General features: G+C 36.6%; 1 protein-coding gene across 1 annotated transcript in view; it reads left to right on the top strand.

Annotated features, from left to right (window-relative positions):
* The window catches only part of NCAPG2 (non-SMC condensin II complex subunit G2), a 41,100-nt gene that overhangs the window by 11,918 nt on the left and 12,837 nt on the right, over positions 1 to 16,345 (top strand). The window contains exons 7-17 of the mRNA XM_036406486.1: positions 178 to 247; positions 928 to 1,014; positions 3,174 to 3,269; positions 7,520 to 7,645; positions 8,513 to 8,692; positions 9,691 to 9,843; positions 11,433 to 11,655; positions 12,861 to 12,985; positions 13,453 to 13,626; positions 15,864 to 15,934; positions 16,187 to 16,340. Of these exons, the coding sequence (XP_036262379.1) occupies positions 178 to 247; positions 928 to 1,014; positions 3,174 to 3,269; positions 7,520 to 7,645; positions 8,513 to 8,692; positions 9,691 to 9,843; positions 11,433 to 11,655; positions 12,861 to 12,985; positions 13,453 to 13,626; positions 15,864 to 15,934; positions 16,187 to 16,340 (1,459 nt within the window). The remainder of the gene's footprint in view (positions 1 to 177; positions 248 to 927; positions 1,015 to 3,173; positions 3,270 to 7,519; positions 7,646 to 8,512; positions 8,693 to 9,690; positions 9,844 to 11,432; positions 11,656 to 12,860; positions 12,986 to 13,452; positions 13,627 to 15,863; positions 15,935 to 16,186; positions 16,341 to 16,345) is intronic.

Below are 16,345 nucleotides of genomic sequence, written 5' to 3'. Positions count from 1 at the left end.
AACTTGGTAGTTATGGGTGTAGACTTGAAAAAGAGATTTTCTTCTAAAAACCAGTTTGATGCACAGAATTAAGAACAATATTGGTTATTATAGAAAACTTCATGTTTCACCTTTATGAATTGTACATAGATATGGTTAGTATGCTTTCTTGACAGTGTTTCCTATATGTTAATACAGATCCTTGGTGGAATGCATTTCAGAAGTTTACTTCAGGGCCTGGAAGAAGGTGTCAGGAGAATTCATAGAGGTAACACTATGCTTGAAATTTCATTTGGATAGTTAGTTTTGAATTTCAGGGTGGGAAAGACTCATGACTTTCCACCACAGAGAGGTTCCTTTAACAAGCCTTAAAGAATTATTTCCCTAAGGAAAGGTCCTCTTCAGCATTGTCAAGGAGTAACCATATGTCATGCTTTGAATGTTTTCCCACTGAGATCAGCTTGGCTGCAGTTAAACACCTTTAATTCTGCTGCTGAAATATTGGTTCACACAAATATGCATATGCACAATGTTTTTCATAAACATTAACTGAATTACTGAAGTTTTTATTCAGCATGTGCAAATCTGTATAGTTGATAGCTCAGGTATTTATCTACTTTTTGTGGATTTCCATGGAAATTATTAAAGGCATAATTACAGATCACAACAATGCTAGAGCAAAATTTCAGATACCAAAGTACTTTTATTTACCCTTCTTTTAGCTTCTGACAATTGGATTAATTCTAGATTCTGAAATTTTGATAATCAGTTGAGGCAGACTGAGGCCCCCAGCATGGAAAACTTTGGGCAAGGCAGAAGCCAAGTAAGAAATAATAGCAGGTACTATTTTCAGTTGCTTGTTTTAAGGAAAAATATAGTTGCTGAACAGCTACAGTACTTATTCTTGTTTTATTGTGTTAACAGGAGCATGTGTGTGTTTTACTGTAGGTACTTGAATATAACTGCATTCAGGACTTCATGCATCATGGAATTCATCTTCCCAGAAATTCTTCTGTTCATTCTAAAGTTAGAGAGGTAAGTTCCAGGAAAGCATGACATGAACTAGTAGCATCAAAATGAGATCAGTTGCTACAAAGTAGAAAATTTCCATTTCACACTAAAATACCATACCAGGTGTGGCTGGGATGGAAATACTTTCCTTCATAGCAGGCTGTGTTTGGGGTGTGCTGGTGGCACAGCAGTGTTCTGGCTGCTGCTGAGCAGTGCCTGTGTGGTCTCAAGGCCTTCTCCTCCCCACGTTTTCCCTTGGGAGTGGGCTGGGCATGAGCAAGAAGTTGGGAGGTCACAGCTGAGACAGCTGAGCCAAACTGGCCAGAGGGATATTGCATGGCACACAACCATCATTCCTTCAGCAAACTGAGGGAAAGGGTTTTGGGGAGGCAGCCATGGCTGGGAGGCTGGCTCACCATTGGGCTGCTTGTGGCAGGTGGTGGGTGGTTGCATTTGCATCACTCCTTTGGGGATTTTTTTGGTCCTCTTTGCTTCATTTATTAAACTGTCCTTATCTTGACCCATGAATTTGCTTTTCTTTTCCAATTCTTTTTCTCGCCCACTGAGCAGGGATTGTGTGCATGGCTGTGAGTGTTCAGCTGGTGACTAGGGCCAACCCACCACAAATACTTAAAAAATAGCATATTCTGAGAAATAATGTTAGAACAAATTCTAGGAGGAACCTGCTTATAGTTTTGCACCAGATTTGTCTTTGCTGCTCAAAAGTAGAAGGGGATTTTCCAGAGTGTCAGGAATAGTTTTTGCTCTCTGTTGTCTAAGCTTTCTTTACCTGTAGAATTGACCTTTCCATAGATGATCACAGGGATGAACAGCATTAACCTTCTTGAAGCAAACTTAGTGATGGGTCTGAAATGAAGCTTGGCTTTTTTCTTTTTATTGTATGTAGGGGATTTATATAGGTTTATAGGGACAAGCTTTGATTCTAGTTGTCTGTCTGTGGCATTCAGTCATGAGCAGAGCATTTGAAGCAGAATGAGAAGTGCACAAGCCTCTTCAAGACATTTATATTTGATCAATGCCTCTTCCCCTCCCATGCTTCCTCCCAAATACCCAGACTCTAGAGTGTATGCTGTGTGCAATATACAGCTTGACATACCAGTGTGTAATACTAGAGTGGGTTTTTTGTTTGTTTCGGTTTGGATATTTTAGGGTTGGCTTTTTAGGGGGTTTGTTCTGTTTTGTTTTCTCATAGCTATAGGATTTCCTTGTCCTGTGATTCCTGATCGATGGAGCAGGCTTTTGACAGGGCATTTCATGTTTTACAGACCCTGGGGCTTATGATCTTGAAAGAGGACAGTGAATAAATATGTCTTTGGGCTGCAAGAGGAGTAGGTCTTGGAATAAATTTGAACTGACCACCAGAGGGTCAGCTTCTTTTCAAATTTTGTGTAATCTTGTATTCTTTTTTCCAAGATCTTCAGGGAATTATCAGTGTTGTATTGATCAAGGTCAGAAATGTTCAGAGGATCATCTTGTCTCACTTTCTGATTAATTACCAACCTTAGAACACAGCTCAAACTGCTCAGTGTTTCAAAGTGGAGGAATTCTTCAAATCAAGTTACATTATGTCCTTTCTCATATTCTGCTCTGTCTTCCACTTTCTCCTTCTTTTCTGCATAATTCAGATACAGAAAATAACGATTTTTAGCTAATCACAGTTTTGAGTCCCAAAGAGTACTGATACTTGCTTTTCATCAATGCATTAAAAATGTATTAGGTTTGTACATGTGTATTTGGGTAACTCCACTTACTTGTTAAGTTCCTTTGTTCTTAACAGAGAAAAAGCTTATTTATCTGTAGTTCATAATTTCATGGTTTCAAAGTATTTCTGCCAGTAACTTTAAAAATTATTTTTTATAGTAACAGAAATGAGATGTTGCTGTGCAATTCTCTAGCCATGTTTTTTTCTTAGTTGTAGATCTTTATATAAACTTAATGACTCTATTAAATTATAAAATATTATATTTATTAGATTGTTTTAAATTTAATATTTTTGAGACTTCCTAATAAGATACAGGGTCAATTAACATGTTTAGTTTTATAATTTTCATAGTATGAAAACTCTGGTCTTACATAATTATGAAATGCATCAACCCCTTACCACTTCCTGAATGTAGAATGTTAAAATGGCTTTGGGGCCTGTTTTATTTATTTTTTCTTAGATGCTGAGTTATTTTCATAAACAAAGTAAAGTCCGTCAAGGAGTTGAAGAAATGCTCTATAGATTGTATCAGCCCATCCTCTGGAGAGCACTAAAGGTAATTATCCTTTTCACAAAATATAAATGTCTTTCTCCAGCCATTAAATTTTGGGTTCCTTCCACATCTTCTGTTTTTATTATTTGCTTTTGAAATGAATGGCCACAAAAACCAAAATGAGTGTTTAACATCACAGATGTAGCTGAGCAACCTTTTAAGTTGTAATTAGGCGCAGCATGCACAATAATATTCTAATTTGTTAATATAATTTACTTGTGAAATCCACTTTTGTTTACAGGTACCTCGAGTGCTTTCCAGGATTGCAGTTGGCATTCTTATCTTCTCAGTCTGAAAATTCTGTGGAATCTTGTATTATCTTTTCCAAGATCTTTAGGGAATTATCAGTGTTTTATTCATCAAAGCCAGAAGTGTTTGGAGGATGTTTTAGTCTCAGCTGTTGATTAATTATCAGCCTTAGAGTACATCTGAATGAATTTATTGGAGTATTAATTTAGGAAAACTTTTATTCTAGTTGTATTGTATGGAGAGGCATTAATGGTATGGATGTGCTTTCAGACTGAAATTTCTTACTTGTAGTTCGTTCATGGTGTGTGTATGTCCTTCTGTGGATTGCATGCCTGGACTAAAGGGGACCCACTGCAGTTTGTCTGCTCAGTTACACTCTGTGATCAAGAGGAGCCAAGCTTCCTTCTTTGTGACAGCTTTTATTTTGTCTGAATATATGAAATCCCTGTTTGGGAGAGTGTACACATACAGCCAAGTTAATTTCTGGCAAACATTTACAGTTTCATTTATTGGTTGGTCATAAGCATCTTCTCTAGACGTGAGAAAGGTATTTGAAATTCTCAAAGTTGAAAGTATTTGCTATTAACCTCAAAAGTTGTTTATAATGGATTTTATGAGTTGCAGGAAAGAGTTGAGAGCTGTTTGGTTTCAACAGAACCCTGTGGTAGAGGTGGGAATATGAAAAGTCATTGCTAGCCCAGTATCTTGTTTGGTCTTGCATTAAATCTTGGATCCCATCCTTTTAGAATTTATATAAACAAGAACCCTCTGGATGAAACATTTATGTCCTGATGCCAGAGAATGATAGCTACAAATGATGGCTTCCTTTAATTTCTCCATTGCTGTCTCTAAAAAGAATAGAGGTTTTAACTGATTTTTGGTAAGTTAACAAAATACACTGTTCCATTCTTAAGGGAGTTGCTGCCTGTCAGTGAAAGGTTGTAGTCACTTGCCAAAGTCCAGGACTCAAATGTGAGACTAGACTACTTTTTGGAGGAAGATTCTGTCAAACCTTATGAAATCTGCATACATTAATTTGGAGGAATGTAACAGAAGGTGTGTGATCTGGAAAAAAAAGGTTACTGATTGATTTGCAGCAAGACAACGGGACAATTCCAGATTTCACAAATAGTTGAAATTTTTAATGGCTGTTATTCATAATTTTCACATCACTAATGGTTCCATGGCTGGAACAAATCCTGTAATACTGCATGAAGTATTTGGTGGTTTGAACTGTTGCTGTGACTCAGAATCACCAGTAGTTTAAAATACAGAACTAAGAAGGGAAGCTTATAACTGTTCTTATAACTGTTATGGATTCTACTCCAAAGCTTGAAGTGTCAGTTTAATTTTAGATAGCTAGTTTGATGCTCCTATTTTAGCCAAATCCCTAATTTAATATAGTGAAGAACAAATTCTGTTCTAGAACACTGTTTATGAAACAAAAAGGGCACACAAGGCCTGTTTACTCCTCCTTCTTATAGAGAGCAAAAATACCTCAGTTGTAAGAACACAATGAGTTCCAGAACTGTGGATGCTGAAACTACTTGATTTCATCTCTGAAATCTTTAAATTGAGAATGCACATTTTCTAATACAGTTCTCTGGTTTTTCTTCAATTGCTTGTTTTGCAATAATTGGATTGCACAAGCTTCTGTTGGGGCTTTTACCAGCACATCTTTTATAAGCCTTTATGCAGCTCTTAAGTTTTTATAATATAAGCCCATATGTAACTTCTTCATAATTTTTTCATGTTCTTATTATGAAAAGCAAGTGTCATACAAACATAAAAGAGATGTGTAGTGATTGGTTGTTAGTATGAGAAGATATATGGATATAAAAATACAATTATCTAGTGTAAGTAGTGATTAAGCTATTTCTTATCAAGCTGAAAAAGTCAAGAACCACTCCTCCAGGAATTCAAGCTGTTGAAGGAAGTGACTCCTTTAAGGTGTTCAGTTGTCTTTTTTAATATTTTTTTTAACATCCCACACATTTAAACTAAGATGTCCTGGGAAAGCAGTGTTTTAAATAATTTGAAGTTAATTTCAGAATCTGTAAGACCAGTTAAATTTTAAAAGAAAGCTGTGAAAATTAACTGAAGAAAAAAGTAAATTATGGTTTTAAAAGGTTCTGAAAGTTCCTCAGAATAGTACAAGCATAATGGTAAAAGAAATATTAGTTAAATTACTGCAGGCTCTGGCATGGAAAAGTCAGTGTGGATTAAAACAGACCATGAATTTAAACTCTTAGGTTCTAGCTCTGTGAAGACATTGTACGAGCCTGAATATGCAAATACATTTGGGATAAATTCCAGTTAATTAAAGGCAGGAATTTGAACTGTGGGTACTCAGTTCAGAATTAAAAGTGAGCTTAATAGAATTCAGTGTAATGCACTTAAAAAGTTTATGGAAATGAACTTTCTGGAATGGCTATGGTAGACAAGGTCTAGGTTATTGCACAAAACCACATTTGAATTAATTTTCACATGCAATGTTAGTGCAGAAGATCTATTTCACCCTGAATTCACATATTGTTTTCTTATGTGTTAATTCTTAAATATAGACAAGCTCAGAGTTAAAGGATTTTCTACAACTTTATAGGATAGAATTAAGAATTAGGTCTTTTCACCTTTTAACTGTTTGCATTATCCATAGTAAATAAAGGAAAACACAAGTCCCTAACTGAAGAATGTATGTGTGTGCTTTGTTTGCTTTTGTTGTATCCAATTTAAAATTCCTAGTAATTTTGTTGACTTGAAGAATTTGGCATGTTATGGTCCTACTCCACCATATCAGGCTTGATCAAGAAGAGAAACCTAAAACAGATTGTAAATGAAACAATTGTTACTGTTGTGTTTTTTTCTGGTTTTATTTGTCATTAGTTTATTTAAGTCTAAATATTACATGGTTGTTGCTATGTTTCTTTTCCCTGCTTTGATCTCAATGTGCTTTATGACAAGGGAAGAAGAAAATTAAATGATTAGCATAGTCAAGAATTTCCCTGAACTGTCTCATCTTGCTGTTAAAATTAGGCCTACTTTGCTTATTATATTCAGAGCTTTTATTTTTTTTATTGGACACAAGATCTGGACAAAAGTCTTCCTTCCAAGTCTCCTTTCCAAGAGAAGTCTGTAGAGGCTCTTAATCACTGCACTGCTATCTCTGATAAATAAAATGTAGTTTGGTGGTTAGATTTCAGCTTTCTCCTTGAGATGCCTTGAATTTCTTCATAGTTTCATTGCCTGCTCTCTTTTTCTGTCCTTAAAGAGTCCACAGGATCAATTATCTTTCACTGAATGATTGTCTAAATATGCACTTTTTTCTTTTCCTTTTTTGTGTTTGTCTCTATAACCAGTAAAATACATGGTGGAGTACAGTGAAAATTGTTAAATATGGTAAAATGTTGTGAGGCTTCCCATAGATTTTTGATGAGCTGCCTGGAGCTCAGAACATGGTCCTAATCCTTCTGTGCAGAGATGCAGAACTGAATATGGTTTTGCTGGATAAGTTATGCTCCAAGCTTTCTGGTACTTAGTTACTAAATACTGTTTTCTTGAAGAAACAGGCTTGTGCTTTTCAATTAAATCACCTGTCTCTTGACAAGCAAGTTAATTAATCCAGTCTGATTGAATTCAAGAGTCTTCTGTCCTGAAGAGGAGCTTTAAGGCCACCAAGAGAAATCCCAACTGTTTTTAATTTATTCAGCATTACAGAAAGCAGAAGGGCTCTGGCTGGGATTCCTCAGGGTCATTGTAGCTGATGTACTTTGAAAGCTGATTGCAACAATAACTCAAGTTTTACTGAATGGGCAGAAATGTAAGATAAAACATTAAAACTTACATGTGACTTTAGGTTCTTCCATCCATTTGTAAATTAATCTCTTCCATCTACTTAATTAAAAACACTTGTTTAAATGTTTGGAGAACAGTATTTGACAGGATACACCTTTGGATATTAACAGTTGGTCCTTATGGAAAAAATCTCTTTTCCTCCATTGTCACAGGCCAGAAACTCAGAAGTTCGAGCAAATGCAGCGTTTTTGTTTGTTGATGCTTTTCCTGTTCGTGATCCCAGTTTTACTGCTGAAGAGATGGACAGTGAAATTCAGAAACAGTTTGAAGAACTTTTTGTGAGTTTTAATGAAACTAAAATGTTAAAAATGAAACTTTTGTCAGAACTAACTAAAAAAAAATTTGTTGATGCATTTAAAATGTATGGAATTTCTGAATAGTTGTAGGGAAATAGAGGTCTGTGGTGCAGAAAATACAAAATTAAACTAATATTATAAATTTCTATAGTATGTTTTCTGCAGAGGCTATACACCACTTTAAACTCTAAAAAGGAAATATTTTGGTTTGTTATTCATTATTCTGTGAATGAGAGATGCATTTGAAAGATGAAATGCATGAGTAATGATCTTGATCCTTACTTAACCTAGGATTGTGGGGGAGAGCTTCACAGTTACTATGGAAGCACTCAATCAAAGTTCAGTACTGTATTACTAAATACTTCTGAAATTAAGTATAATGGAGGGAACCTAAAAATCTCCTTGCCAGTCCATATGGGTGGGAATGAGCATAGTAGTTTCATTAAGAAAATGTTGGGGGATTCCTGAGTTGACATCAGATAATTGAAAGTTTCAAAGTTGTTATGTTGTTCCATAGGAACAGTGATCAGTGTAAATTCATATAAATAGAAATCCAGATATTCTTAATTAAGTCACAAATGCGAGACTTGATTTATTTAAAAAGAAAAAATTCAAAAGTCCAATGAAAAAAGTTGGCCAGTAGTTACCTTAGTTTTGCTTCTGGTTTAAATTTCCTTGTTTTCTTCATAGTAAAATTCCTATTGATATTACAGTTCTTGTATTGTATGTCAGTTTTCATACTGATTAAAAGGTAATGGAATGCATTTTGTTTGTGATAGGCTCAGGTCAAACAGCAGTAGAGTCACAATAATCCATATGCTCACGGTGTTATTCTTTTGTTTGTTTCAGAGTCTCTTAGAAGATCCTCATCCAGTTGTTCGCTCTACAGGGATACTTGGAGTTACTCAGATCATATCCAAATACTGGGAGATGATTTCTCCAACAATTCTTGCTGATCTTTTAAAAAAGATAACTGGAGATCTGGCATGTGATATAACATCTGCTGATGTTCGATGCTCTGTTTTTAAAGTAAATGTTTTTTATCATGATTGTCATTGGTCTATTTTAATTGGTGTACAGGTTTCTAGTATAGGCCACTTTAAATCAAGGAAATGTCTTGTTCTTCAAAATGTCTTGGGCAATAGAATTCCTCCTACATGGAGGTTTTGCACATTTCATAGAAGCCACGTGCTTGGAAAATACAAATGTCTTTTGAAATAGTAACTGATTGGCTTTCTGACTCTAAGGTATTCAATTCCAGTTGTACACAGACTGTTTGGACCCAATAATTAATTTTTTTTAGCTATTAGAAATAACGCTTAGACTTGAAAATCTATGTAGGCAGCTCCAGAATTTTTTACATCACTGGCTTTAAGGCATCCCAAGACATGCACAGTTGGGATTTTGTATCCCACTTTGTGTGTATCTGAGGTTTGGATGGATATAATTCCACAGCTGGTCTGGTCATGCCTCCTCCCATGCATTGCTCACTATGTTAGAAATAGTTCATCTACATCTTTCTGGCATGTCAGAAATAGCTGATAGCTTGGACTGCAAAATGAACTCCCTAATCAACATTTTCACTTGAAGATTTTGTCTGTGTCAGTTCAGCCTTAAATTGAAGCTGTCATCCTGTTAATCCTCACTTGCTCCACTACTGCTTCATGGAGGAGCTATCCTGGATAAGCAGAAAGTGCTGATTCTAAAATGAATTGGAAAAAGAAGTGTATTTCTAATTTGAAATCAGCATATTTTAGAGAGCTGGTGTGTCCTCAGGCAGAGGGCAAGACCATGGTCTTAGTGTAGATCTGAAGCTGATTCAGCTGAAGTGAGTTCACTGAACAGAGTTCACTGCAAAGTTGAAGTAATCAAAGCAGTTTTTACCAAAGAATATGACAAGAAAAACAAGCATGCGCAGTGTCTGCCCCTGCTTGATTTAACATGAGAAGTGTCACGGTCCTCTTCAACAATTTTTAGCTACAGATTTTTCAGCTCCACTCTCTCTGGATTTGATTTTTTTATTTTAGTGCCTACCCATAATTTTGGACAACAAACTAAGTCACCCACTCCTGGAACAGCTCCTACCTGCAACCAGACACAGTCTGCATGATAATTCTGAGAAGGTGCGAGTGGCTTTTGTGGAAATGCTGCTCAAAGTGAAGGCTACCAAGGCTGCCAAGGTAGGATAATGATACTTGATAAGTAGCAAGGAGACAAAATCATGGCATGTATTAAAAAAAAAAAAAAAGTACATTTTGAGACTGCTGCAGTGTTCTTAAAAAAGAAATAACCTGCTTTGCTCTGGTAATACTCATAATATCTGTGGTATCCTGAGTGCTCTGTGGGGCCTTGTTCTCTCTGGACGGGCAGGGCAGAGCAGTGGGTTACAGCCACTTTCCTCAGCTGCCCAACTCTTCTAAATGCCTAACACCTTAACCCTAAGTAGCTTTTTTGCTCTGATTCTTCTGTTTTTATAATGTCTGCTTCTATTTTGTGGGCACATCCTTCAGGATTTTGGTGTTTTTTTACAGTGATTTTTAATGTATTTTGTGTTTTGCTGTGGACTCTTATTTAGGGCAATGCCACAGGCATTATAGCATCTTTGAGCTCTTATTCGACTCTCTAATGTTAATAGTTTCTTACTCTTAATTTTATATTTTAATTTAACAATCGTTTAGTCTCTTGCTAAGCCTAATAAAGACATAAAACTATAAGAAACCATCCAGAGGTGGGCTCTGAAGGTGGTGAAGGATGTAGAGGGGAAGCCATAGAAGGAGTGGCTGAGGTCACTTTGTGAATTATTCTGAGATTGTAATAATTCTGAATTAAAGACAGAGATAAAAGATAATTCTCAATGTAAGGGATTTTTTAGGGGAAGGAAAGATCAGGCTTAAATAAAGAAAAAAAATCCTAGTAAGTGTTAGATGTTTTTCAATAACTTCCTATTGATTTAAAAACTGTAATGTGTATCTCTAGTAAGTCCTGGGATCACTTACTTTTTATGACAGTTTTAATAGGGACATCCATAGCTCAAATTCACAGGGTAATTATCTGATGCAAATATTTCTACTAAAGAGTAAAATAGGTTCCTTGGCATTGAAAAATACTTTTTTGTTTGTTTTAATTTGAAATTGTCCAGCATAATTAATTTAGAATCTTCTCAGAAAAACTACAAATGTAGTGTTACAGCTGACAAACAGCTGTGTAGTCTTTCTGAATTTCATAGCATTTGATTTCTGTGTTACAAATAAACTAGAGCTCTGCTAAGAGTGGGATGCATTCAGTATTTAGTAATGTAAGGTTGGGGATGGTTTTGGAAAGGGTGTTGATCCATTTAAGGATCAACGCCCTTTTAAGGTGTTCAGATACTTGTGAGCAGTTTAGACCTACTTTGTCCTGTGAGGAGAATATGAAACATGGCACATAATGATAATAATTGTATTTTATGGTGATATCCTTGTCGAGTAAATAGTTCTTCCCTGTATCTATGGAATTGCATTAGTATTGCAGGTGAAGTGGAATTGCTTGAACCACAATTTTAGCAGTGAGTCAGAGATACCAGGAGATTTAAAACATCAGCACAGCAGAATAACATTGCAGCAGAATTTGACCTCCAGTACACATTGGTGTAAGAATAAAAAATGCTCATGCTTTCCCAGTTCTTTATATTTGATTAGACTATTGCCATAGAAATCACTTAATGAAGGTGATGTTTTTTTCCTCTATTTTTGTTTCACTCCTTTGGATGTCTGATTCTCATTCCACAAAGTTCTGGAATATCTGTCCCATGGAGCACCTCCTGTCTCGGCTGGAAGCGGACTCTCGGCCGGTGTCGCGGCGCATCGTGAACCTCCTGCTGAACTCCTTCTTCCCCAGTGCCCAGCCCGAGGATGTGTGGTGTGAGCGCTGTGTCACTCTCATCCAGATGAATCCTGCAGCAGCCAGGAAGTTCTATCAATATGCCCATGAATTCACTGCCCCCACCAATATAGGTAAAGCACAAAACCTTGGGACCTTTGGGAATTACTGATATCATGCTTTTTTCTACTTATTTCTGTAACAGTGGTACATTGTTGCTAGGTTTTTTGGGGGGTTTAGTGTAATATTAGTTTGTAGGTTTCGAAATTCTTGACACCAGCAATAAGCACAGCAGGCAAAGTCATCAGCTTTTTCAACAGTGAGGAGATCAAAGCTTTTCATCTCTGTTCTTATGTACTGTACGCTCCAGCCCATGGTAGTACCTGGTCCTTCTGGTCCCCTTTCTCCCCCATGTGCCTTAAAATTATCTCAGTTGATACCTATTTCTCATGTAGAAATAGGGTAGCAAACACCCTGATGCCTTAAGTGATTTGAGATCTTCATGTGAAAGATTATATAGAAAGTGAAAAAAATGTTTACATCTGATAATCTGGGTGTCTGGGATTCATGGATCAGTATTTTCAAGTTGCTCAGAGAAAATCTAAAAAGTCCTCCTTCAGAAAGCTTCTGAAAGTTTTAGTGAGGAGGACATGTACTGCCCAGCATGTCACTGCTTTTTAGAAAAGTCCTATTGAAACAAGTAAAAATCAGGAAAATCTGGTTTCAGGGCAGTTCTGTTAAAACTCGAGTAATCAGCATGGAGTGACTTGGGTGAAATGCCCAAACCATTGCCTCTCACTGATCATCTTGATAAGGTTATAAAATTAGCTTGTTGTACTTCCACCAGAGTGGCATAACCCTTTCACTTTTTCTAGAGCTGAGCTCCTTGTTCAGGAGTGCAGTGGTTGGGCTACATCTTTTCCAAAGAATGGGAATTGACATAGGAATGAACATTGACATCGGAGGGAATGTGTTCTTGAATGTGGGTCATTAATTTAATAGCTTTGCCAGATTAGATGTAGGAGTTGTGGAAGCTTCTTCTGGTTCTGATTTGATAAGGTGGTGGTTTTTTGGGGTTTTTTTAGTATACTGTTTTAACAACAAAATTACAGAGCCTGATGATAATGTTGTCACTTCTTCATACTTTAGGATATAAAACATGTTCACATTTTTTCCATTTTCTTTACAAGGAATTTTTCTCCATTTTTTCCTAGCTGTTTCTGGTTCTGTTGCCTACATTTTCATACTGGCTTTCCAGCATTGTTATTAGAAGCACTTATTACCAACATTCTTAACAAACAGTAAATGTCTCATTTATTCTTACTCCATTTAAATGTAGCTAAATTGATGCTCACTATCCGGCGCTGCTTGAATGCCTGCATCCAGAAAGCAATGAAAGCCAGTCTTCATGGTAGTGGGGATGAGGATGATGAGGAAGATGGAAGTGAAAAGGAGAACACCAGTGTAAGAAAGTCCACTCTGTTCTAACTTCTAGTAACTTCTTTTCAGTGGTGCTTAATGTGAGACAGAATATGGCAGAAAGTCTAAAGGAATGCCCTTGGGCATCTCTGGAGATGGAAGGGGAGAACTGCCATTATTCGATTTTCATGTCCTGCAGTAGCAGAATTCTGGTCAAGTAGCTAGAAAAAAGAAGGAATATGAAGCTTATTTTAAATTAATAGTTGCCTAATTCCACTGTTGGTTATAAATTGGTTTGGTTTTGCAGTTAAATTATTTTAAAAATTACTATTGCAGGATATGTGAAGTTAGAGAGATTAAGACTCAGTTGTTGAGTTCCTGTTCTACAGCAACCAGAGTGTCTTAGTAAAGAACCTAGAAGGATTTTTTCTAGTGTCTTTAAAGCCTTATTTTAGTCTAAATTTCTATTTGAAAATATAATGGGTAATATGATCTAAATGTTTGTCTTTCAGGTATTGGATAATGTGTTGTCAGTAAATGATGTGGCCAGCATGGCAAGTTTGTTGGAGATCACTGTAATACTCTGGAGAAGCATCCACAAAGCACTGGATCATAATGAAGATGCCAAAGAATATGCTATCAGGAAGTTTGCTTCTGTACTTCCTGAATATTTTAAAGTATTTCAGGTAAAGAAAGCCTAGATTTTTCTGTATTTTCTCAGTATTTTCTTCTGATGCTTTCATGTTTTATATCTTTTATCTATTTTTATGACATTAAGTATTCTTTTTCATTGTTGTTATAAGCTATAAATAGCAGCAAGTTTCTTGGAATCCCACAAATGTGCAGTAACTACTGTCCAGCTGCAGTGTCTGACTGATGAACCATTATCTAAATAGTCAATTCAAAAATACTTAAGCAATAAATTGCTTTCTTTGTAAGGCTTTTCTAGGGTTTTATTCTTTTGAATGTTTTAGAACTTTAGGAAAACAGTAAATACAAAAGAGCCATTGCAGAATTAATACTCAATGTACATTAGAGTCCACATGTTTTCTACCCATTGTCCTCCAGACTCCTCCACCAGCACCACTTCTTATAATTCAGCTGCAACTGAAGCAGCTGAGGCTCTTTCTGCACTGAATATGAGCTGGCAGAGTGCACTTGCAGCCCAGAAAGCCAAACATATTCTGCTGACCTGCTGGAGTGAGTCCAAAGGATGGCCACCAAGATGATGAGAGGGATGGAGCACCTCTCCTAAATGGAAAGGCTTAAAGAATTGGGATTGCTAAGCCTGGAAAGGAGAAGGCTTTGGGGTGACCTAATTGCAGCCTTCCAGTGCCTGAAGGGAGCCTGCAAGAAAGACAGAGAGGGACTTTTTACAGGAGATTGTAATGACAGGACAAAGGAATGGATTCAGACTAAAAGAAAGTAGGTTTAGATTAAATATTAGGAAGAAATTCTTTTTTGTGAGGGTGGTGAGACATTGGCCCAGATTGTCCAGAGAAGCTGTGGATGCCTCATCCCTGGAGTGTTCAAGGCCAGGTTGGATGGGACTTGGAACAACCTGGCTAAGAGGAAGGGGGATTGGAACAAGATGATCTCTAAGGTCCCTTCCAACCCAAACCATTCTGTGATTCTGAGGTTTCTGCTAATTTAAATCTACTCTCTAATGATCTGTCGATGCATTTATTTATTGCTTCAATTCAATTTAGGCAGTTAATTAAAATCAGTCATTTTCAAATTGTCAGTCTCCTTGCTCTAATTGTTTTAGTGTTATTCTTGAGGAGGATGCCATCCTGAGAGCGGCCAATAGTGGCTGCTGCACCCAGAGTGAATTTGGAAGGATTACATACTGGATATCTTTTCTTAGTTGATGACTTCTATGCTGAAGTATCCTGAAATATGGTGGCTGCTCCACTGCAACTTTGCTTTAGATAATCAGGGAGTGAAAAGCAGCTCATTGCTACATATAACTCTGCAGCACAGATACACAACTGCTCTCTACCCTGAAAGCATTCGGAAATTGTTAAAGACATTCCAAAGTGTTTTGGTAGAGGATGTAGCATCCTTTCTGAAAGGGTCTGGTGAACAGACAAGATATCCAGCTTTAGCAAGCAACCTCTTTGATATTCTTATATAGTGAGTATGCTGCTTGGATCTAAAAGGACCTCTCATCAGAGGCTTAGTTCCTAAAAGGCTACAGACATACTGAAGCCTGTCTCATTCCTGAAAAATCTACAAATATATTTTAAAAGTTCTTTTAAAAATATGAGCTTTAAAAAGAGGTTTTAGATCTTGGAATGGCTAAGTAGATGATAATTTTTTTTGGCTGTTTCCATGAAGTTTGGACATAGAGATAAACTATATTTGAAGAGTTCTGAACATAGATTGGTTTCTGTATAACCTGAGTAGGATTATGTTGTGGCCTAGACCATGTATTATGACATGTTATAATGAATAATAATGCATTAAACATTGCCATCCTTATATAAGAAGCTTTTTCTTTAGAGTCTTTTTAATAAGTTTGTCTTGTGAATGAATTTAAGGCACTTAAGGTTGAGAGGAGTGAGATGGTGTCATAGTTGTGCAATTAAACCTTAGTTCTAGTGGAAAAAAAAGTGATGAGGAGCTGCTATTTCTTTTGCAATGAGTATTAACCTAATGGAGCCATGACTATTCATGGTAGTTAATTCTGGCAGTTTGTCAGAAAGTGAAGGGTATGATAATTGGTAATTGACCTCCAAAACCAGGAATCAGACATTTCAGATTGCAAGCCATATTGTTTTGAGCTCCTTTCAGCTCCATTTGTAGTGGAAAAGGGAAATCCTTCATTTGAGGAAATGGAATCACAGTTTTTCAGTACTGTCTTTAGTTTTGGTTGCATGTGTGTACCTCTATGTCATAGAGTGTAATTCTTTTATCCTAGGATGAGCGGTGCATGGCTCCACTGATTATTCTGGCATCCTTTATGCCCCCTGCTACTATTCCTACATTCAGGTACTGTTTGGAAATCCAAAATGGAAATGACAAGAAGTTTCTTGCTGGTTGTATTTGTTCATTTTTCACTATCTGATATATTAAATGCCCATTTGGCTAAATTAAGACACTAGAACGGTGATAAGTCAGTAAAATTTGTGCTGTTCAAGTCTGTCTCATTGGTGAATCCTTTTTTTGTATTATTACTGATTGTTTTCTGCACTTATGGATGTGAAAGTAATGTATCTCTTTGCCTATCTGTTTTCTTTTAAGCTGTGGTGTGGTTTCCAGACTCAGAAATATTGACAGTGGAGCTGACCAAAACAAATATTCTATCCTGATCGACTGCCTGTGCCGCTGGGGTCAAGTGGGGCACATTATGGAATTAGCCTGTGATTGGCTCTCTGACTCACTCACCCCAACAAAGGTGTG

This window comes from Molothrus ater, chromosome 1 (assembly GCF_012460135.2).
Source record: "Molothrus ater isolate BHLD 08-10-18 breed brown headed cowbird chromosome 1, BPBGC_Mater_1.1, whole genome shotgun sequence".
Classification (NCBI taxonomy): domain Eukaryota; kingdom Metazoa; phylum Chordata; class Aves; order Passeriformes; family Icteridae; genus Molothrus; species Molothrus ater.
The sequence above is the reverse complement of the archived record's forward strand: the minus strand, read 5'-3'. Positions and strand labels throughout refer to the sequence as shown.